This window comes from Pseudophryne corroboree, chromosome 8 (genome assembly GCF_028390025.1).
Source record: "Pseudophryne corroboree isolate aPseCor3 chromosome 8, aPseCor3.hap2, whole genome shotgun sequence".
NCBI lineage: Eukaryota > Metazoa > Chordata > Amphibia > Anura > Myobatrachidae > Pseudophryne > Pseudophryne corroboree.
The window spans coordinates 266,004,256-266,028,901 of NC_086451.1; the positions used below are offsets into that span (position 1 = coordinate 266,004,256).

At 44.8% G+C, this 24,646-nt stretch overlaps 1 protein-coding gene across 2 annotated transcripts in view; it reads right to left on the reverse strand.

Moving 5' to 3' along the window:
• Positions 1-541: 541 nt before the first annotated feature.
• The window catches only part of ZC4H2 (zinc finger C4H2-type containing), a 70,697-nt gene continuing 46,592 nt past the window's right edge, over positions 542-24,646 (reverse strand). Inside the window, exons 3-5 of one of the 2 annotated variants that reach the window (XM_063935659.1) lie at positions 13,611-13,783; positions 6,166-6,328; positions 542-1,167 (exon numbers count right to left, since the gene is read on the reverse strand). In XM_063935659.1, the coding sequence (XP_063791729.1) occupies positions 1,054-1,167; positions 6,166-6,328; positions 13,611-13,783 (450 nt within the window). In that variant the 3' untranslated portion in view covers positions 542-1,053. The remainder of the gene's footprint in view (positions 1,168-6,165; positions 6,329-13,610; positions 13,784-24,646) is intronic. The other variant, XM_063935660.1, reaches the window with a different exon arrangement.

Genomic DNA, 24,646 nt, shown 5'->3' on the forward strand with positions numbered 1-24,646 from the left:
TCGGGAATTTCAGTGTCGGTATGTCGGTATCGGTCATGTGCCAGTCAGCATCCCAACGACCGGATTAACATACCAAACCCAACATCTCCTGCATTGGGAACTATCACCAGTTGTGTGACCGTGTTTTTAAAATATGATCTCAGCAAATAGCAAATTAATTGAGCAACCTCAATATTTGCCATGCAAGACATTTTACAGTCATGTGGTGGTGGGTGGACGTTATGTGAGAATCCCAGGTTATTTTGAAAACTTGGTTTCAATGTTCAGTCTACCCTATAATATCCTTGTAATAATAACAACACAGCAAATATAGTAGTATCATGTTCTCTTAATAGGATGAAGGCTAAAATTAAACCGGATTGGATAAATGCTTCCAGAGCTCTTGTGCCAATTCATTCAGCTGTGTGGTGCCAGCTATCCTTTGCTCAACCCGCAAAAGCTAACACAGTGCGGATCTGATCTATAAAATGTCAGAGCCTCGTACCAGCAGTCACTCAGTCCGGTGTGATCATGCGTCTTAAACACACGCACAGACAATACATTTTTCTATGAATGTTTTCCATTTTATTTCATCGATTCATTTGCTTACGAGAGACATGTAATTGAGAAATTTAAAATTATTATTTAGAGTGGTCTTCCAGTCTTCAGTAATTGCCCATCTTTATCGCCAGTATCCTCGGTTAACGATCTTTGTTCAAAGGGCAGGATGTGAAAATAGCACCAAGACTTCAATATTTTCTCTTTTCCTTTTTTTTTTTTTAAACAAAAAAAATAACACCAAACACTGGGAATGTATGATTGTAGCAGAATTGCAGCAAAAAAAAAACAAAAAAAACAGCTATGCTATTTGGCTATGTTTTACAGCTCACTTTTATGCTACAACTGTGCCACGGTAATGAAACAGGCCCCATTGTGCTTACAACACGTTAAATAGAAAAACACCACAAAATCAGTTCAAGATTGCACAGGATTAGGGCGAGCATGGTTACATTGTTACTAGAAAGGATGTCAGGGAAAAAGGGTCTTTCAGGTTTATAAAGGGATTAGACTGTTCTATTCATCCTGTTTCCGTTTCGGCTTTTTTGGATTTCGAGATCGACTCTTTGCTTTGCAGAGAGGGCAGATGGGTGCATTGCGGTGGATCTGCTGGTGACAAGACAAGCAGGCCTAGAAAATAAAGGACAGGTTTGTGACATTTTTGCCAGTAAAGCATATATAGTATAATGATGCAGTACACATGTATGTAGGAAGTCTTCACACAGATGCCAATGAAATCAGAATGTGGCCATAGGACTCATTAAGAATATAAATCCCTGTCTGCACTGTAGCAATGTGGAAAGGGGCACAGTTACACTCCAGGGATGCCCAGTGGTAGACATGCTCAGTCAGAAGTAAAGGACATCTGAATCACATCTGTTCTACCACCTAACCATGGGGGTAATTCAGAGTTGATCGTAGCAGCAAATTTGTTAGTAGTTGGGCAAAACCATGTGCACTGCAGGTGTGTCAGACATAACATTTGCAGAGAGAGTTACATTTGGGTGGGTTATATTGTTTCTGTGCAGGATAAATACTGGCTGCTTTATTTTTACACTGCAATTTAGATTTCAGTTTGAACACACCACACCCAAATCTAACCCTCTCTGCACATGTTATATCTGCCCACCCTGCAGTGCACATGGGGGGTCATTCCAAGTTGTTTGCTCGTTGCCGATTTTCGCTGTATTGCGATTACTCGCTTACTGCGCATGCGCAAGGTTCGCAGAGCGCATGCTCTTAGTTATTTTACACAAAAGTTAGGTATTTTACTCACGGCATAACAAGGTTTTTTCATCGTTCTGGTGATCGTACTGTGATTGACAGGAAGTGGGTGTTTCTGGGCGGAAACTTGCCGTTTTCTGGGCGTGTGCGAAAAAACGCTGGCGTTTCTGGAAAAAACGCGGGAGTGTCTGAAGAATTAGCAGAATTGCGAACGAAAGATTAGCAGAATTGCGAATAGAAATTTCTTAGCAGTTTCTGAGTAGCTCGAGACTTACTCAGCCATTGCGATCAGTTCAGTCAGTTTCGTTCCTGGTTTGACATCACAAACACACCCAGCGTTCGCCCAGACACTCCCCCGTTTCTTCAGACACTCCCGCGTTTTTCCCAGAAACGCCAGCGTTTTTTAGCACACGCCCAGAAAACGGCAAGTTTCCGCCCAGAAACACCCACTTCCTGTCAATCACAGTACGATCACCAGAACGATGAAAAAACCTCGTTATGCCGTGAGTAAAATACCTAACTTTTGTGTAAAATAACTAAGCGCATGCGCAGTAAGCGAGTAATCGCAATATAGCGAAAATCGGCAACGAGCGAACAACTCGGAATGACCCCCATGGTTTTGCCCAACTGCTAACAAATTTGCTGCCACGATCAGGTCTGAATGACCCCCTATAAAGCTTCTCTCTCAGGTACAATTCTATGAAGTTTACACATGAATCTGAGAGTTATCAAAAAGGAAAAAAAAATATCTAAAATATAAAGAAGTATGTGTGAGCTGCAATTTATTTCAATGTACAGAGTTCCGCTTAGAAAACACATGAAAAGCTAACAAAATAATAATAATAATAATAATAATAATAATAATAAACAAGTCCTTTCAATGTGTGGAAAATAATCATAATTAATTGAAGGGAAGTCTTACTGCATGAAAACCGCTAGCCACCCTGCACATCTCCAATTTCAGATTGAATCTAAAAGTCTCTGACATCTCCAGACCAAAAAAAAAAAATTGAAAAAAAAAATTGAAAAAAATAAATAAATTTACAAAAAATGTGATCATCTAATGCGGGTCCATACAACAGATGGGCGGTTCCCTGATACCAATCAAAAACACAGATTGGCAGATATCGATGATTGTCAATCTGTCTGGGAATCAGGAGGAAACTGCATTTTAAAAATCCCTGACTCGTGGATCCTGATAATTTTTTGGTTGGAATCGGCAAAATGAGGATTTTCAATGTGTTGGATTTCCCTGATCCAGGCATCAGGAGAACAGAAAATTGCCCCGATTCTCCCCTGATGTACAGTGCATCCGGAAAGTGTTCACAGCGCTTCACTTTTTCCACATTTTGTTTATGTTACAGCCTTATTCCAAAACGAAAAATTATTTTTTTCCCTCAAAATTCTACACACAATACCCCATAATGACAACGTGAAATTTTTTTTTTAGATTTATTCAAATTTATTCAAAATAAGAAATCACATGTACATAAGTATTCACAGCCTTTGCCATGAAGCTCAAAATTGAGCTCAGGTGCATTCTGTTTCCACTGATCATCCTTGAGATGTTCCTACAGCTTAATTGGAGTCTGCCTGTGGTAAATTCAGTTGAATGGACATGATTTGGAAAGGCACACACACACACCTGTCTATATAAGGTCCCACACTTGACAGTGCATGTCTGAGCACAAACCAAGCATGAAGTCAAAGGAATTGTCTGTGCCTCCGAGACAGGATTGTCTCAAGGCACAAATCTGAGGAAGGGTACAGAAAAATATCTGCTGCTTTGAAGGTCCCAATGAGCACAGTGGCCTCCATCGTCCGTAAATGGAAGATGTTCGGGACCACCAGGACTCTTCCTAGAGCTGGCCCGCCGTCTAAACTGAGCGATTGGGGAAGAAGGGCAGTAGTCAGGGAGGTGACCAAGAACCCAATGGTCACTCTGTCAGAGCTACAGCATTCATCTGTGGAGAGAAGAGAACCTTCCAGAAGGACAACCATCTCTGCAGCAATCCACCAATCAGACCTGTAAGGTACAATGGCCAGACCGAAGACACTTCTTAGTAAAAAAATACATGGCAGCCCGCCTGGAGTTTGCCAAAATGCACCTGAAGGATTCTCAGACCATGAGAAACAAAATTCTCTGGTCTGATGAGACAATGATTGAACTCTTTGGTGTGAATGCCAGGCGTCATGTTTGGAGGAAACTAGGCACTGCTCAACACCAGGTCAATACCATCCCTACAGTGAAGCATGGTGGTGGCAGCATCATGCTGTGGGGATGTTTTTTAGCGGCAGGATCAGGATAGAGGGAAATGTAGCAATGTACTGAGACATCCTGGATGAAAACCTGCTCCAGAGCACTCTTGACCTCAGAATGGGACGACGGTTCATATTTCAGCAGGAGAACGACCCTAAGCCAAGATATCAAAGGAGTGGCTTCAGGACAACTCTGTGAGTGTCCCAGACTTGAATCTGATTGGACATCTCTGGAGAGATCTGAAAATGGCTGTGCAACAACGCTTCCCATCCAACCTGTTGGAGCTTGAGAGGTGCTGCAAAGATGAATGGGTGAAACTGCCCAAAGATAGGTGTGTCAAGCTTGTGGCATCATATTCAAAAAGACTTGAGGCTGTAATTGCATTGGGTGCAAGGGTGTATTGAGAAAAGGCTGTGAATACTTATGTACCTGTGATTTCTTAGTTTTTGGATTTTTAATAAATTTGCAAAAATCTCAAAAAAACTTTTTTCACGCTGTCATTATGGGGTATTGTGTGTAGAATTTTGAGGGAAAAAAGGAATTTATTCCATTTTGGAATAAGGCTGAAACATAACAAAATGTGGAAAAAGTGAAGTGCTGTGAATACTTTCCAGATGCACTGTATAAGCCCCTTCACTCCTTTTTTCCAGCCCAACTACTGCATACTGTAATAATATTGTAGTAGTAGTAGTAACAATAATAATAATAATAATAATAATAATAAACATGTTTGGTTTCTATATATTTAGAAATAGATGAAAATAATAATCAACTGCAGTAAATCAATTCACTGATTATGTTAATAAAAAGCCAGGATCAAATAAACGTGTTCTCGGCTGCGGCACTACCTCCCTGGCTAGTGGAGTCCGATGCTAGTTGTAAAAATACGGGGGACCCCTAGTAATTTTTTCCTCTGTATTGTTGCAATCTATTTTAAGATTTTTACAGACAGAAGCATGCAAGGACCTCACTGATCTGTGCATGTGTCTGTCAAACTCACCAAACAAAAGATTATCCATTGTTTTAATGAGTTTTGGTAATGTTTTAAACTCACATACTATTACATTGTCCGAGGTGTATGTTTGCAATGGCAAAACATCTGGATGCGAGTTTTGCCACTGTAAGTTTTGGGATTGCAGGAAACATGCGAGTTTGCATGTTCCCGCACCCTATTACATTTGCGAGATCGGCAAAACGTAAAAGTTTAGTGCCAAAATTGCATCACATTACATGCGACCCTGGATCGCCCTGGCTGTTCTTTCGAATGTGAGCGACAAGTCAGGAGGACAGGTCTTCCCTATTTTTGACATTGTCCTGTGTCCCTAAACTGGTTGGTATCTTGAGTCACCTAGTTTCCTAACAATTTTTGGTGTACTAAAAAGGAAAATTATCTTCAAGAAGAAAATATAAGGGCAGATATTCATTAAACTTGGTCTCTGTCACGTCACTTAGCACTACACACTCCCAAATTAGTAATACCTGCAAGGGAAAGGACAAATTTCTGAATAATAATGCTCATTAGCACTTGCCCAGCTGTCGGTATACCGGCGGTCGAGATCCCGGCGCCGGTATGCTGACCCCCGGGATCCCAGCCGCCGGCCACTCATACTACACCCGTTTTGGGATTGCAGGAAACATGCGAGATTGCATGTTCCCGCACCCTATTACATTTGCGAGATCGGCAAAACGTAAAGGTTTAGTGCTAAACTCGCATTTTTGTCAAAACTGCATCACATTACATGCAGCCCTGGATCGCTCTGGCTGTTCTTTCCAATGTGAGTGACAAGTCAGGAGGACAGGTCTTCCCTATTTTGGTCTCTGTCAGTAAATTAGTAATACCTGCAAGGGAAAAGACAATTTTCTGAATAATAATATTGCAAACAGGATGAAACGGAGCTCTAAGTTAAAGAGGTAGAGATGTATCAAACTATCTAAAGAGACAAGTGGAAACATTGTCCATAGCAACTAGTAAGCTTCTAGCTATAATTTATCAAGTACATACTTTAAAAGGACAGGTAGAAGCTGATTGCTATGGGCAACTTGTACATCTGTCCTCTTTAGGTTTGATACATCTATCCCGGAATTTGGTACAGTGCAGATCAATGATGTGCTGATAATAATTTATTACAATGCCAAAAGGTTACCTTCATGGGAGGCGGCTGCTGCCGGAATGTGGCTGTCTGTCTGGTATCCTGCTTTCTGGCAACTTGTAGCTGCTGTGCTGCTGCTGCTGCCGCCGCCAAGGATTCTGGTATAGGTGGTTCCTGAGGCTCTGTTTGCCACTCAGCTTTCTGTTTTTCAAAGTAGCTGGAACACACATAAAATGAATGACCATTTGCAATAAAAAAATCATTCTGCTAAACACAAACCATTATTGGCAGCAAGTGATTTGCGGCAGATTTGTATATATATTATATATATACACATATATATATATACACACACACACACACACACACACACACACACATATATATATATATATATATATATATATAATTCCAAATTAAGGGAGCACTCGCCAGTCTTCAAGTAGAAAAAGGTAATTTATTCAGACCATCAGCATATAGTTTATGTCTACGTTTCGGTCACAATTCTGACCAGAATTGTGACCGAAACGTCGACATAAACTATATGCTGATGGTCTGAATAAATTACCTTTTTCTACTTGAAGACTGGTGAGTGCTCCCTTAATTTGGAATTGTATTGGAGTGGGATTTTTTCTCTCTCATTGGATGTCACCCCAGCACTTTCTTCATATGCAAACGTGAGTGTGGATCCTCTATGCTTTTATATATATAAAATAATAAGAATTTACTTACCGATAATTCTATTTCTCGGAGTCCGTAGTGGATGCTGGGGTTCCTGAAAGGACCATGGGGAATAGCGGCTCCGCAGGAGACAGGGCACAAAAGTAAAGCTTTTACAGGTCAGGTGGTGTGTACTGGCTCCTCCCCCTATGACCCTCCTCCAGACTCCAGTTAGGTACTGTGCCCGGACGAGCGTACACAATAAGGGAGGATTTTGAATCCCGGGTAAGACTCATACCAGCCACACCAATCACACCGTACAACTTGTGATCTAAACCCAGTTAACAGTATGATAACAGAGGAGCCTCTGAAAGAAGGCTTCCTAAACAATAACCCGAATTAGTTAACAATAACTATGTACAAGTATTGCAGATAATCCGCACTTGGGATGGGCGCCCAGCATCCACTACGGACTCCGAGAAATAGAATTATCGGTAAGTAAATTCTTATTTTCTCTATCGTCCTAAGTGGATGCTGGGGTTCCTGAAAGGACCATGGGGATTATACCAAAGCTCCCAAACGGGCGGGAGAGTGCGGATGACTCTGCAGCACCGAATGAGAGAACTCCAGGTCCTCCTTTACCAGGGTATCAAATTTGTAAAAATTTACAAACGTGTTCTCCCCTGACCACGTAGCTGCTCGGCAGAGTTGTAATGCCGAGACCCCTCGGGCAGCCGCCCAAGATGAGCCCACCTTCCTTGCGGAATGGGCCTTAACAGATTTAGGCTGTGGCAGGCCTGCCACAGAATGTACAAGTTGAATTTTGTTACAAATCCAACGAGCAATCGACTGCTTAGAAGCAGGTGCACCCAACTTGTTGGGTGCATACAGTATAAACAGCGAGTCAGATTTTCTGACTCCAGCCGTCCTTTAAATGTATATTTTTAAGGCTCTGACAACGTCCAACAACTTGGAGTCCTTCAAGTCGTCTGTAGCCGCAGGCACTACAATAGGCTGGTTCAGGTGAAACGCTGATACCACCTTAGGGAGAAAATGCGGACGCGTCCGCAGCTCTGCCCTATGTCGAATGGAAAATTAAATAAGGGCTTTTATAAAACAAAGCCGCCAGTTCAGATACTCTCCCGGCCGAAGCCAGGGCCAGTAACATAGTCACTTTCCATGTGAGATATTTCAAATCCACATTCTTTAGTGGTTCAAACCAATTGGATTTGAGGAAATCTAAAACTACATTTAGATCCCACGGTGCCACCTTAGGCACCACAGGAGGCTGTATATGCAGTACTCCTTTGATAAAAATCTGGACCTCAGGGACTGAGGCCAATTCTTTTTGGAAGAATATTGATAGGGCCGAAATTTGAACCTTAATAGATCCCAATTTGAGACCCATAGACAATCCTGATTGCAGGAAATGTAGGAAAACGACCCAGTTGAAATTCCTCCATCGGAGCACTCCGCTGCTCGCACCACGCAACATATTTTCGCCAAATACGGCGATAATGCTTCGCGGTGACTTCCTTCCTTGCCTTTATCAAGGTAGGAATGACTTCTTCTGGAATGCCTTTTCCTTTTAGGATCTGGCATTCAAACGCCATGCCGTCAAACGCAGCCGCGGTAAGTCTTGAAAAAGACAAGGACCCTGCTGAAGCAGGTCCCTTCTCAGAAGTAGAGGCCACGGATCGTCCGTGACCATCTCTTGAAGTTCCGGGTACCAAGTCCTTCTTGGCCAATCCGGAGCCACTAGTCTTACTCCTCTTTGCCGTATAATCCTCAATACCTTTGGTATGAGAGGCAGAGGAGGAAACACATATACCGACTGGTACACCCAAGGTGTTACCAGCGCGTCCACAGCTATTGCCTGCGGATCTCTTGACCTGGCGCAATACCTGTCCAGTGTTTTGTTGAGGCGAGACGCCATCATGTCCACCATTGGTTTTACCCAACGGTTTAATAGCATGTGGAAAACTTCTGGATGAAGTACCCACTCTCCCGGGTGAAGGTCGTGTCTGCTGAGGAAGTCTGCTTCCCAGTTGTCCACGCCCGGGATGAATACTGCTGACAGTGCTATCACGTGATTCTCCGCCCAGCGAAGGATCCTGGCAGCTTCTGCCATTGCCCTCCTGCTTCTTGTGCCGCCCTGTCTGTTTACATGGGCGACTGCCGTGATGTTGTCCGACTGGATCAACACCGGTCTTCCTTGAAGCAGAGGTTCCGCCTGGCTTAGAGCATTGTAGATTGCTCTTAGTTCCAGAATGCTTATGTGAAGAGACTTTTTCAGGCTCGACCACACTCCCTGGAAATTTCTTCCCTGTGTGACTGCTCCCCAGCCTCTCAGGCTGGCATCCGTGGTCACCAGGATCCAATCCTGCATGCCGAATCTGCGGCCCTCCAATAGATGAGCCTCCTGCAACCACCACAGAAGGGATACCCTTGTCCTCGGCGACAGGGTTATCCGCAGGTGCATCTGAAGATGCAACCCTGACCATTTGTCCAACAGATCCCTTTGCATGGAATCTGCCGAAAGGGATTGCTTCGTAAGAAGCTACCATTTTTTCCCAGGACTCTTGTGCATTGATGTACAGACACCTTTCCTGGTTTTAGGAGGTTCCTGACCAGGTCAGATAACTCCTTGGCTTTTTCTTCGGGAAGAAAAACCTTTTTCTGAACTGTGTCCAGAATCATCCCCAGGAACAGCAGACGAGTTGTCGGCATTAATTGGGATTTTGGAATATTCAGAATCCATCCGTGCTGCTTTAGCACCTCTTGAGATAGTGCTAAACCCATCTCTAGCTGTTCTCTGGACCTTGCCCTTATTAGGAGATCGTCCAAGTATGGGATAATTAATACGCCTTTTCTTCGAAGAAGAAATATTATCTCGGCCATTACCTTTGTAAAGACCCGAGGTGCCGTGGACAAACCACACGGCAGCGTCTGAAACTGATAGTGACAGTTTTGTACAACGAACCTGAGGTACCCCTGGTGTGAGGGGTAATTGGAACGTGGAGATACGCATCCTTGATGTCCAAGGATACCATAAAGTCCCCTTCTTCCAGGTTCGCTATCACTGCTCTGAGTGACTCCATCTTGAACTTGAACTTCTTTATGTACAGGTTCAAGGACTTCAGATTTAGAATAGGCCTTACCGAGCCATCCGGCTTCGGTACCACAAAAAGAGTGGAATAATACCCCTTCCCTTGTTGTAGAAGAGGTACCTTGACTATCACCTGCTGAGAATACAGCTTGTGAATGGCTTCCAAAACCGTCTCCCTTTCTGAGGGGGACGTTGGTAAAGCAGACTTCAGGAAACGGCGAGGTGGCTCTGTCTCTAATTTCAACCTGTACCCCTGAGATATTATCTGCAGGATCCAGGGATTCACCTGCGAGTGAGCCCACTGCGCGCTGTAATTCTTGAGACGACCGCCTACCGCCCCCGAGTCCGCTTGCGAAGCCCCAGCGTCATGCTGAGGCTTTTGTAGAAGCCGGGGAGGGCTTCTGTTCCTGGGAAGGAGCTGCCTGTTGCTGTCTCTTCCCTCGTCCTCTGCCTCGTGGCAGATATGAATAGCCCTTTGCTCTCTTATTTTTAAAGGAACGAAAGGGCTGCGGTTGAAAGGTCGGTGCCTTTTTCTGTTGGGGAGTGACTTGAGGTAGAAAGGTGGATTTCCCGGCCGTAGCCGTGGCCACCAAATCCGATAGACCGACCCCAAATAACTCCTCTACGCATCGCCTGTCCACTGTCGTGTCCATAAAGCTCTTCTGGCCGAAATGGACATAACACTTACCCGTGATGCCAGTGTGCAGATATCTCTCTGTGCATCACGCATATAAAGAAATGCATCCTTTATTTGTTCTAACGACAGTAAAATATTGTCCCTGTCCAGGGTATCAATATTTTCGATCAGGGACTCTGACCAAACTACCCCAGCACTGCACATCCAGGCAGTCGCAATAGCTGGTCGTAGTATAACACCTGCATGTGTGTATATACCTTTTTGGATATTTTCCATCCTCCTATCTGATGGATCTTTAAGTGCGGCCGTCTCAGGAGAGGGTAACGCCACTTGTTTTGATAAGCGTGTTAGCGCTTTGTCCACCCTAGGAGGTGTTTCCCAGCGCTCCCTAACCTCTGGCGGGAAAGGGTATAAAGCCAATAACTTCTTTGAAATTAGCAGTTTTTTATCGGGGCACCCCACGCTTCATCACACACGTCATTTAATTCTTCTGATTCGGTAAAAACTACTGGTAGTTTTTTCACACCCCACATAATACCCTGTTTAGTGGTACCTGTAGTATCAGCTAAATGTAACATCTCCTTTATTGCCAAAATCATATAACGTGTGGCCCTACTGGAAAATACGGTTGATTCGTCACCATCACCACCGGAATCAGTGCCTGTGTCTGGGTCTGTGTCGACCGACTGAGGCAAGGGGCGTTTTACAGCCCCTGACGGTGTTTGAGGCGCCTGGACAGGCACTAATTGAGTGTCCGGCCGCCTCATGTCGGCAAACGACTGCTTAAGCGAGTTGACGCTATCCCGTAATTCCACAAATAAAGGCATCCATTCTGGTGTCGACCCCCTAGGAGGTGACATCCTCATATTTGGCAATTGCTCCGCCTCCACACCAATAACGTCCTCATACATGTCGACACACACGTACCGACACACAGCAGACACACAGGGAATGCTCTATACGAAGACAGGACCCACTAGCCCTTTGGGGAGACAGAGGGAGAGTCTGCCAACACACACCAAAAAGCGCTATATATGACAGGGATAGCCTTATGATTAAGTGCTCCCTTATAGCTGCTTTTATATTAATATATTGCCATTTATTTTGCCCCCCCTCTCTGTTATACCCTGTTTCTGTAGTGCAGTGCAGGGGAGAGACCTGGGAGCCTTCCTGACCAGCGGAGCTGTGACAGAAAATGGCGCCGTGTGCTGAGGAGATAGGCCCCGCCCCTTTTTCGGCGGGCTCGTCTCCCGCTATTTAGTACATTTAGGCAGGGGTAAATATCTCCATATAGCCTCTGGGGCTATATGTGAGGTATTTTTAGCCTTTTTAAAGGTTTTCATTTGCCTCCCAGGGCGCCCCCCTCCCAGCGCCCTGCACCCTCAGTGACTGCCGTGTGAAGTGTGCTGAGAGGAAAATGGCGCACAGCTGCAGTGCTGTGCGCTACCTTAAGAAGACTGCAGGAGTCTTCAGCCGCCGATTCCGGACCTCTTCTTGCTTCAGCATCTGTGAGGGGGCCGGCGGCGTGGCTCCGGTGACCATCCAGGCTGTACCTGTGATCGTCCCTCTGGAGCTTTATGTCCAGTAGCCAAGAAGCCAATCCATCCTGCACGCAGGTGAGTTCACTTCTTCTCCCCTCTGTCCCTCGTTGCAGTGATCCTGTTGCCAGCAGGAATCACTGTAAAATAAAAAACCTAAGCTAAACTCTCTAAGCAGCTCTTTATGAGAGCCACCTAGAATTGCACCCTTCTCGGCCGGGCACAAAAATCTAACTGGAGTCTGGAGGAGGGTCATAGGGGGAGGAGCCAGTACACACCACCTGACCTGTAAAAGCTTTACTTTTGTGCCCTGTCTCCTGCGGAGCCGCTATTCCCCATGGTCCTTTCAGGAACCCCAGCATCCACTTAGGACGATAGAGAAAAATTCTGGTGAGTTGTTTCGGGGTTTAGGTGTTCTTGTGCAGTTGCCAACACTGGGCCCGATTCAGAGATGTACGCAAATGCCGCCACAGCTGTGAATTTGTACACAGCGGCAAATACTGCAGCTACCTGGATTTGCAAACGCAGACGCAGTCATTGCAATTGGTTTGCAGTAACCAGCTGTGGCACACTGCTGAAATGGTCGCAACATGCCTGTGCTTGTGTCACCTCTCCCCGTTACCTACCACAAACGCTCCCTGACTGTCAATCAATTTATAAATAAATCGATTGCAGCACATGCCAATGCGACAGTGGCTAACATAAATAATGTGCTCTAAATCTGACATTGAGTAGATCTCTGACTCAGGCCCACTGTTCCAGAGTGATTTTAATGAAGACCATGATGTCTTCTCACCAACTGGTTACGAGAATTACTACAGTGTTATTCCATGAGCTTCATGAAGACAGTACATGGAATGAAGTCTTGTAAAATAAGATTCTAAGTATAATGATTTTTATTGTCAAAACAGAGCTGCCCTGGAAAACCGGGCCATATGGGAGACTTGCATTTTATGCTCTGGTTGTGGGACAATGCGACAGCCTAAAGGACATGGCATGCAAGCCAGTGTTATAGCTAACTGACTTTCTGCTTTTACTTGACTATGTGGTGCATTCAAACAAGTGCTTCTAGCTCAGATATTCAGTGCCCGGAAGTGTGTGCATAAGTGCTATCACTTTATATTCCTGTCTGGCAAAAATCCTATAAATCATCCTCTTAATATTCTTCTGCTGTGAACTGCAGCCCACTCGCTATTATTGGCATATGTGGGATTCATTCACATGGACCTTTGCGGAAAAAGGACCAATCACCACACAGGAAGAAGTGACATCATGGCGTTGTTCATTCAGAATGCATTGCAGAATGTAATCTCATGCCCCCATGTGCTGGTGTGAGAGATCGCTTACAGGTTGGGTGAATATTCCTCTGTATGGGATGCTTTTGTTTTATTACTTTTATGCGTTGTTTTCTTAATATAGTGATACTGAAGTCAGATTCCACATTAGTTTTATAATGTTCATGAGTGCTGCATATCTGGATAGGTGCATTATTCTTTATTTAGAAAGCAGTAGAACATAAATAAAAGGTACTCATCAAAACATAAATCCAACTTACTCCAGAGATAACTTTTCCTCCTCTTCACACAGGTCTGGCAGTCTCTGCAGTCCTAGGGTCATTCTCAAGGCATCGACATGCTCTTTCAGAGGCTTGTACTCATCGTGCAGTCGGCGTGTAGATTCCAGCAGTTTGTTCAAGTCATTCTCAGACTGTTTGATAGTGTTTTCCATCTGCAGAAGTGAAATAGTAGAAAAAGGAATATTGCTGGGCGGTATAAACCTTAGTAATGCACTACGAAGGGTCATAACCTATACCACTATTCTTTATTTATATTCTATATCTATATACAGAGCTTTTAATGGATGCCGCTCTGGGCCCGATTCCAATTTGTATGCAATGCCAGTATTTACACTGCTGGACGATTACTGGACGACTGCGCATGCAGTGCAGCCACAGTGCGCAGGTACCAATGTACTCATAGGCGTGCAAAGCTAATTTTATTAGGGGGTGCACCCCAGGAGGGACGTGCCTAGCATCACCTTTTGGGCGTGTCGAGCACTATTTTACATTGTCTCAGTAAAATCACATGGCTTAAATCTAATTTTTCCTTAGTTCCTAATAAGAAAGTAGATATAATACACCACAGAGAAATAAAATGAAACATATCAGGTATTATAGTAGGGTAACCCATAGGAAACAGCGACCACAATATGGTCACATTCAATATCAGTTTTCATAAACAGCCCTATACTGGCTCAACTTGGACTCTAAACTTTAGCAAAGCAAATTTTGAAAAGATGAGGGTATTTTTCATGGATACTGAATGGGAAGGTTTGTTTTTAGGAAAAAATACTACGGAGAAATGGGAGGTACTAAAATTCCTGCTAGCTAAAAATACACTCAAATTTATTCCTACGAGCAGCAAAAAAAGGAATAAAAATTATAAACCGATGTGGCTTAACCAAAAGATAAAGGAACTTATGGGCAAGAAAAGGAGAGCATTTAAAAAATACAAATCTGACGGGGAAGCAGAGTCATTTCAGCACTATAATGAATGTAACAAAATATGCAAAAAGGAAATAAGAGCAGCTAAAGTAGAAACTGAAAAACTACTAGCAAAGGAAAGCAAAGCGAATCCCAAAAAATTCTTTAAATACATTAATAGCAAGAGATTAAAGAAGGAGAGTATAGGCCCTTTAAAAGACAAGTTGGGAGTCTTAAGCAAAAATGATAATGACATAGTGGACACACTAAATGAGTTTTTTTCAACAGTATTTACTAGAGAGGACCCAATTTAGGGACTAACACATAATCTCAATAATGAGAATATCCCACTGATAGGTACTTATTTATGCGAGGAAGTAGTCTGTGACCGATTAAAACATTTAAAGATTAATAAGTCACCAGGTCCCGATGGTATTCACCCAAGGGTTCTAATGGAGCTTCACTCTGAACTTGCAAAACCGCTATTTTTGATCTTTAAGGATTCAGTAATATCAGGTATGGTTCCCAAAGACTGGCGTATAGCGGAAGTAGTGCCTATATTCAAAAAGGGAAGTAAAGCTGAACCAGGTAATTATAGACCAGTTAGTCTTACATCTATTGTGGGGAAAGTATTGGAAGGTATTCTAAGAGATAGTATTCAGAAGTTCCTTGAAGTCAATAAGGTCATTAAAAGGAATCAACATGGGTTTATGAAGGACAGATCCTGTCAAACCAATTTACTTGGCTTTTATGAAACAGTAGCGCAAACCTAGATCAGGGTAAAGAGGTGGATGTTTTTTTTTTAGATTTTGCCAAAGCATACCACACATGAGACTTATCTACAAGCTACAAGAATCAGGGCTAGGAAGCACAATATGCACTTGGGTCAAAAACTGGTTAGATAATAGGGAGTAGCGCGTTGTGGTTAATGGATCTTTTTCAACTTGGACTGAAGTGCTAAGTGGTGTGCCGCAAGGCTCAGTATTAGGACCGCTATTGTTCAATATTTTCATTAACGACCTAACAGAAGGTCTAGAGAGCATGGTGTCAACTTTTGCAGATGATACCAAATTGTGTAAAGTTATAAATGCGGAGGGGGATGCAGAGTCGCTTCAGAACGACTTAAAATTAGAAGCTTGGGCAGCGAATTGGAGAATGCGCTTCAATACAGACAAGTGTAAGGTAATGCACTGTGGTAACAAAAACAAAAATAACACCTACCTACTAAATGGGGTAAATTTAGGGGATTCTGTACTTGAAAAGGACTTAGGTGTCCTCATAGATAGCAAACTAAGCAGTAGTACCCAAAGTAGGACTGCAGCAAAGAAGGCTAATAAGATATTAGCATGCATAAAACGGGGTATTGATGCTAGTGACGAGAGTATTATACTCCCGTTATATAAATCACTTGTGAGGCCACACCTTGATTACTGTGTACAATTCTAGGCACCTTACTACAAAAAGGATATCCTGGAGCTAGAAAAGGTTCAAAGGCGGGCGACCAAACTAATTAAGGGTATGGAGACGCTGGAATACGAAGAAAGGCTTGCAAGACTAGGCATGTTTACACTGGAAAAGAGGAGATTAAGAGGAGACATGATCAACATTTACAAATATATAAGGGGACATTATACAGATCTTGCGCAGGACCTGTTTTTGGTTAGATCAACACAGAGAACTCATGGACACTCGCTCAGGTTAGAGGAGAGGAGATTCCGCACAATACGGTGTAAAGGCTTTTTTACGGTAAGGACGATACGTGTTTGGAATTCCCTGCCTGAGGGAGTTGTAATGGCAGACTCAGTCAACACCTTTAAGAATGGGTTAGATAAATTCCTAATGGATAAGGATATCCAGGGTTACGGGGCATGGTCACGCACTATGGTTATTATAAAAAAGAGGGGTAAAACGTAACGGCAGTCATCAACTTCAGTCAAAATTTTCTACTAAATAATCGTGCATAGGAGACCACAAATAGGTTGAACTCGATGGCCAATTGTCTTTTTTCAACCTTAGATACTATGTTACTATGTTACTATAATGGTGCAACCACCGGCCGGTACTGAATGTCTGCTATGGCATAACCCCCGAGTCCTAACTGCATCCTATCCCTGCTTACCCTTACCCAACTTATCCCCATCCCAGTGGCGGAACTAGAGAGTGGTGGGCCTAGGTGCATATGCATTCCCAAACACCCCTTGCACCTACAGCCTGATTTTCAGTGGGCCACTCTGAAAAGTACGGGAGATTTAGGGGGCCAAACATTTGAGATTTAATATAACACAAGTAAAGTTTCAAATTTACACATGTGTCATCAGAGCCACATTTGACTCTTTCTATGACATCAGACAATCAATGCTGGTGTCCTCTGCAGGACACCAGCATTTTTCACACATGTCCACATGCTTACCAGCTACTGAGAGCAATGCCCCTTATTCACATTTCTCTAACGTCCTAGTGGATGCTGGGGACTCCGTAAGGACCATGGGGAATAGACGGGCTCCGCAGGAGACTGGGCACTCTAAAGAAAGATTAGGTACTATCTGGTGTGCACTGGCTCTTCCCTCTATGCCCCTCCTCCAGACCTCAGTTAGAATCTGTGCCCGGCCAGAGCTGGGTGCTCCTAGTGGGCGCTCCTGAGCCTGCTAGTAAAAGAAAGTATTTGTTAGGTTTTTTATTTTCAGTGAGCTTCTGCTGGCAACAGACTCACTGCTACGAGGGACTGAGGGGAGAGAAGCAAACCTACCTGTCTACAGCTAGGTTGCGCTTCTTAGGCTACTGGACACCATTAGCTCCAGAGGGTTCGAACACAGGCATCTGTCCTCGATCGTCCGTTCCCAGAGCCGCGCCGCCGTCCCCCTTGCAGAGCCAGAAGAACAGAAGCTTGAAGACGGCGAAAACGGCGGCTGAAGACTCCTGTCTTCATTTAAGGTAGCGCACAGCACTGCAGCTGTGCGCCATTGCTCCCAGCACACTTTCACACTCCGGTCACTGTAGGGTGCAGGGCGCTGGTGGGGGGGGGGGGGCGCCCTGGGCAGCAATTGAAGTACCTTTTTGGCATAACATACATATATACAGTCAGGCACTGTATATATGTAAAAACCCCCGCCATTTTTTCACACAGAAAGCGGAACAGAGGCCCGCCGCTGAGGGGGCGGGGCCTTCTTCCTCAGCACACCAGCGCCATTTTCTATTCACAGCTCCGCTGGAAAGAAGCTCCCCAGGCTCTCCCCTGCAGTATCCAGATACACAAAGGGTGGAAAGAGGGGGGGGCACATAAATTTAGGCGCAAATTTGTATATACAGCAGCTACTGGGTAAACACTGAGTTGTAGTGTAATCCCTGGGTTATATAGCGCTGGGGTGTGTGCTGGCATACTCTCTCTCTGTCTCTCCAAAGGGCCTTGTGGGGGAACTGTCTTCAAATAGAGCATCCCCTGTGTGTGTGGTGTGTCGCTACGCGTGTGTCGACATGTCTGAGGTAAAAGGCTCCCCTAAGGAGGAGATAGAGAAAATATGTGTGTGAGAGGGTGTCTCCGTCGACGACGCCGACACCTGTTTGGATATGTGTACGTGCTAAGGTGAATTTATTGCACAAAAGATTAGAGAACAGACAGGAAATCTACCTATGTCTGTCCCTATGTCACAGAGACCTTCAGAGTCTCACAATGCTCACTATCCAAAATAATAAACACTGATATCGACACGGAGTTTGACTCCAGTGTCGACTACGATAATGCAAAGTTACAGCCAAAATGGCTGAAAGGTATTCAATATATGATTATTGTAATAAAAGATGATTTGCATATCACTGATGACTCATTTGTCCCTGACACAAGGGTACACATGTTAAGGGGAAGAAAGCTGAGGTAAATTTCCCTCCTTTCATGAGGAAAAAGGGCGGGAATCTCCAGACAAGAAACTGCAGCTTCCCACAAGGAATTCTCAGGCAGTATCCTTTCCCCACTAGGGCCAGGATGTGATGGGAATCTTCCCCTAGGGTGTCACGTTTGCCCAGACGGTAGCACTAGCTGTTCTCAGGGATCCTGCAGATAGCGTGCACATTCTAGTACACTACTCAGATCGGCGATTGTGTCGGCATGGGTTTATAGCGCTGTGGCAGCGTGGACAGGTACCTTATCAGCAGAGATTGAGACCCTAGTATGCATACATACAGATATATATATTTATGTATATATATAGATATATACATATTGAAGATGCTGTCTTAAGAGATAGATATATATATATAAAACATGCCCAAAGAGACATGAGTATACTGGGTCCTGGAGTCAAAGCTATGTCGATTTCTGCTTGACGTGTCCTGTAGAATATGCAATGGACAGATGATGCCGATTTAAGAGGCATATGGAAGGCTGAGGATTGTGTGGAGAAGGGTTCTCGGACCTGGTCTCCGCAGCTTTAGCTGGTAAATTCTAATATTTTGCCTTATATTCCTGCACAGCCTAGGAAAGCACGACATTATCAAATGCAGCCTTTCGAATAAAGAAACAAGAAAGTCCGAGGTGCGTCCTTTCTTGCCAGAGGTGGCGGCAGAGGAAAGAAGCTGCACAACACAGCTAGTTCCCAGGAACAGAAGTCCTCCCCGGCCTCTACAAAAATCCACCGCATGTCGCTGGGGCTCCACAGGCGGAGCTAGGCCCGGTGGGGGCACGCCTTCGTAAGTTCAGCCACAAGTGGGTTCACTCCCTGTTAGATCCCTGGGCGGTCGATATTGTGTCTCAGGGATATAAGCTGGACTTTGAGAAGATGCCCCCTCACCGACGGCCCTGCCGGCTTCCCCCCACGAGAGGGAAACAGTGTTAACTGCAATTCACAAATTGTATCTTCAAAAGGCGGTGGTCAAGGTTCCCCTCCTTCAACAAGGAGGGGGTTATTATTCGACCATGTTGTAGTCCCGTAACCTGACGGTTCGGTCGGACTCATATTGAATTTAAAATCCCTGAACATATACCTGAAAAGGTTCAAGTTCAAGTTGGAATCGCTAAGAGCGGTTATTGCAAGCCTGAAAGGTGACTCGGAACATAAAGGATGCATACCTTCAGGTGCCCATTTATCCACCTCATCAGGCGTACCTCAGAATTACGGTACGGGATTGTCATTACCAATTTCAGATGTTGCCGTTTGGTCTCTCCACGGCCTTGAGAATGTTCACCAAGGTAATGGCGGAAATGATGGTGCTCCTGCGGAAGCAAGGTGTCACTATTATCACGTACTTGGACGATCTCCTCATAAAAGCGAGATCAAGAGAGCAGTTGCTGAACAGCGTATCACTTTCTCTGGAAGTGTAACGGCAACACGGCTGGATTCTATATATTCCAAAGTCGCAGTGGGTTCTTACAGCTCATCTGCTTCTCCTAGGCATGATCCTAGACACAGACCAGAAAAGGGTTATCTCCCGATAGAGAGAGCTCAGGAGCTCGTGACACTGGTCAGGAATCTATTAAAACCAAAACAGGGGTCAGTGCATCACTGCACTCGAGTCCTGGGAAGGAGGGTGGCCTCATACGAGGCCATTCCCTTCGGCAGGTTCCATACGAGGTCCTTCCAATGGGACTTACTGGACAAATGGTCCGGATCACATCTTCAGATGCATCGGTTAATCACCCTATCCCCCAGGGCCAGGGTGTCTCTCCTGTGGTGGCGGCAGAGTGCTCACCTTCTCGAAGGTCGCAGACTCGGCATTCAGGACTGGGTCCTGGTGACCACGGATGCAAGCCTCCGAGGGTGGGGGGCAGTCACACAGGGAAGAAATTTCCAGGGGCTGTGGTCAAGTCAGGTGACTTGCCTTCACATCAACTAAGGGCCATATACAACGCCCTAAGTCAAGCGGAGATCCTGCTTCGCGACCAACCGGTTCTAATCCAGTCAGACCGCAGTGGCTCATGTAAACCGCCAAGGTGGCACAAGGAGCAGGGTGGCGATGGTAGAAGCCACCAGAATTCTTCGCTGGGCGGAGAATCACGTAAGCGCACTGTCAGCAGTGTTCATTCCGGTAGTGGACAACTGGGAAGCGGACTTCCTCAGCAGGCACGACCTCCACCCGGGAGAGTGGGGACTTCATCAGGAAGTCTTCACGCAGATTGCAAATTGGAGGGAACTGCCACAGGTGGACATGATGGCGTCCCGCCTCAACAAAAAGCTAAAAAGGTATTACGCCAGGTCAAGGGACCCTCAGGCGATAGCTGTGGACGCACTAGTAACACCGTGGGTGTTCCAGTCGGTCTGTGTTTTTCCTCCTCTTCCTCTCATGCCAAAGGTGCTGAGAATTGTAAGAAAAAGAGGAGTGAGAACAATATTCATTGCTCCGGATTGGCCAAGAAGGACTTGGTACCCGGAACTGCAAGGAATGCTCACAGAGGACCCATGGCCTCAGCCTCTCAGACAGGACCTGTTACGACAGGGGCCCTGTCTGTTCCAAGACTTACCGCGGCTGTGTTTAACGGCATGGCGGTTGAACGCCGGATCCTAGCGGAAAAAGACATTCCGGATGCAGTTATTCCTACGCTGATAAAGGCTAGGAAGGGCGTGACAGCGAAGCATTATCACCGTATATGGCGAAAATATGTTGATTGCTGTGAGGCCAGGAAGGCCCCTATAGAGGAATTCCAGCTGGGTCGATTCCTACACTTCCTGCAGTCAGGAGTGACTATGGGCCTAAAATTAGGGTCCATAAAGGTCCAGATTTCGGCCCTATCCATTTTCTTTCAAAAAGAACTGGCTTCACTGCCTGAGGTTCAGACATTTGTTAAGGGAGTGCTGCATATTCAGCCCCCTTTTGTGCCACCAGTGGCGCCTTAGGATCTTAACGTGGTGTTGAGTTTCCTGAAATCCCACGGGTTTGAGCCACTGAAGACCGTGGAGTTCAAGTATCTCACGTGGAAAGTGGTCATGCTGTTGGCCTTAGCCTCGGCTAGGCGTGTGTCAGAATTGGCGGCTTTGTCAGGTAAAAGCCCCTACCTGGTTTTCCATATGGACAGGGCAGAATTGCGGACTCGTCCGAAATTCCTGCAAAAGGTGGTATCATCTTTTCATTTGAACCAACCTATTGTGGTGCCTGCGGCTACTCGTGACTTGGAGAACTCCAAGTGGCTGGACGTAGTCCGGGCTTTGAAGATTTATGTATCCAGAACGGCTGGAGTCAGGAAAACTGACTCGCTGTTTATCCTGTGTGCATCCAACAAGCTGGGTGCTCCGGCTTCAAAGCAAACTATTGCTAGCTGGATCTGTAACACGATTCAGCAGGATCATTGTGCGGCTGGGTTGCCGCATCCAAAATCAGTAAAAGCCCAGTTTACAAGGAAGGTGGGTTCTTCTTGGGCGGCTGCCCGAGGGGTCTCGGCATTGCAGCTTTGCCGAGCTGCTACTTGGTCGGGTTCAAACACTTTTGCAAAGTTCTACAAGTTTGATACCCTGGCTGAGGAGGACCTTGTGTTTGCTCATTCGGTGCTGCAGAGTCATCCGCACTCTCCCGCCCGTTTGGGAGCTTTGGTATAATCCCCATGGTCCTTACGGAGTCCCCAGCATCCACTAGGACGTTAGAGAAAATAAGAATTTACTCACCGGTAATTCTATTTCTCGTAGTCCGTAGTGGATGCTGGGCGCCCGTCCCAAGTGCGAACTTTCTGCAATACGTGTATATAGTTATTGCTTAATAAAGGGTTATTGTTATGAGCCATCCGTTGAGTGATGCTCAGTTGTTGTTCATACTGTTAACTGGGTAAGGTTATCACGAGTTGTACGGTGTGATTGGTGTGGCTGGTATGAGTCTTACCCTGGATTCCAAAATCCTTTCCTTGTAATGTCAGCTCTTCCGGGCACAGTTTCCCTAACTGAGGTCTGGAGGAGGGGCATAGAGGGAGGAGCCAGTGCACACCAGATAGTACCTAATCTTTCTTTAGAGTGCCCAGTCTCCTGCGGAGCCCGTCTATTCCCCATGGTCCTTACGGAGTCCCCAGCATCCACTACGGACTACGAGAAATAGAATTACCGGTGAGTAAATTCTTATTTATGCCACAGTATGAGCCAAAATTCCTATTACACCACACGGTATGAGCCGAAATTCACATTACGCCACACGGTATGAGCCGGAATTCACATTACGCCACACGGTATGAGTCAAAATTCACATTATGCCACACAGTATGAGTATCATCACTTTCATCACCTATATTTCTATATGCTAATAAAAGAGAAGTGGTGCTATCATACCAATTTCAGCATTATATATAAATAAAGTTACGAAAAAGGAAAGAATGAGATCTATAAGTGCACTCTGGAATCTACAAAATACTTCCAGAGTGTCCGCACTCAAAACATTGAAATAAATCTGGGGTGCTCCAATAGAGATAGTACGTCCATAATATATCTAGAGACATTTTCAGGCACTCACCACCACAAAATAACCAATTACTCAATATTTAATGTGAAGAGGCTCTTCCTGGCTGCCTATTCTGCACATCACTTATGCTGTTATGTCCTGTCCTGATGGTGGTCCCTTAGCATTGGCGTTTCTATAATGGGTGCAATGTGTGCAGTGCACACGGGCCCCTGGGTCCAGGGGGTGCCCACACCGCACATACTGCACCTATTTTAATACTTACCATCCGGAGTCCAGCCCGGGCGTGCGGTCGTGGAGGAAATCACCGCCAAATTGGCCACCAGGCAAATTGGTCTCCGGATCATGGCAGGCGCCATGTTTCCAGAGGCCTGCGCATGCGCAGTAGACTCTGGCACAATGCCGGAGTCTACAGCACCGTTCAGAGGACATGCCCCACCCGGAAGTGCACACGGGCCCCCTCCTCTGTAGAAACGCCAGTCCCTTAGGGTCCGAAACGTCGACTGTATGTATTTTCTACATTCTTCATTGCGGATTGAGCGCATTAAATATTCATTAATTGCTTATTTTGTGGTGGTGAGTGTCTGAAAATATCTCTGTATATATATCTCTGTATATAATATATATAGATATATATATATATTTATATACACATACATACATACATACAGACCTCAACCCAATAGAAAATCTGTGGAGGGAGTTTAAAGTCCGTGTTGCCCGGCGACAGCCCCAAAACATGACAGATCTAGAGAAGATCTGCATGGAAGAGTGGGACAAAATACCTGCTACAGTGTGTGCAAACCTGGTCAAGAACTACAGGAAATGTTTGACTTCTGTAATTGCCAACCGAGGTTATATTACAAAGTATTGAGTTAAACTTTTTGACTGTCCAAATATTTATTTTCCACAAGAATATACAAATAAATTGTTTAAAAATCATACAATGTGATTTCCTGTTTTTTTTCCAGATTGTCTCTCACAGTTGAAGTATACCTATGATGGAAATTACAGACCTCTCTCATCTTTTTAAGTGGGTCAACTTGCACAATCGGTGGCTGTCCAAATACTTTTTTTCCCCACTGTATATACAAACAATACTCTCTCTCTGCGCTATTTGAGTATAACTAATGTGGTGATAACGATTTATGACTGGCAGCCTAATGCACCTAAGTTCCTTGCTAGGAGGAACTGACAAAAGAAATATACAACAATAGGTGAGCTAGCGTCTGAGGGTTGAGTTAACACCCTGTGTTACAAAAGGCACTTATGATTCACACCTTTAAGAGTCAAAACATGGTGGCAACATGTTCCATCATAAAATGTATTATATATACATAAAAACAAGTTCAAAGTCCATGGTTCGTTTATAAAAGGAGTAATAAGTCGCTCCACACTTAGTGTATTCCCGTTTAAGATGTCAAGTACAATAGTAGGGGAATCTCTACAGTCTCCTCTTTTTCTTCAATATATATTCAGAGGTGACATCATAAAGGAAGAACAAGAATACCCAACGCGTTTCGTCTTATTATAAGACTTCATCAGGGGTACATCTTAACTGTATGGTAAGTATTATCAAAAATAAGCGGATATGGATACCCAACACAGCAATATAAAAAAACCTTAGTATCATAGGGGCTTTCTATTTGAGTCGTCCGCCAATCCTCATGGGTCGACTACTTGAAAGTGAAATCTAGATACTCAGGTGTAGCAGGAATTTACTTAGGTGAGAACCTTTAGTGGATCAGCAG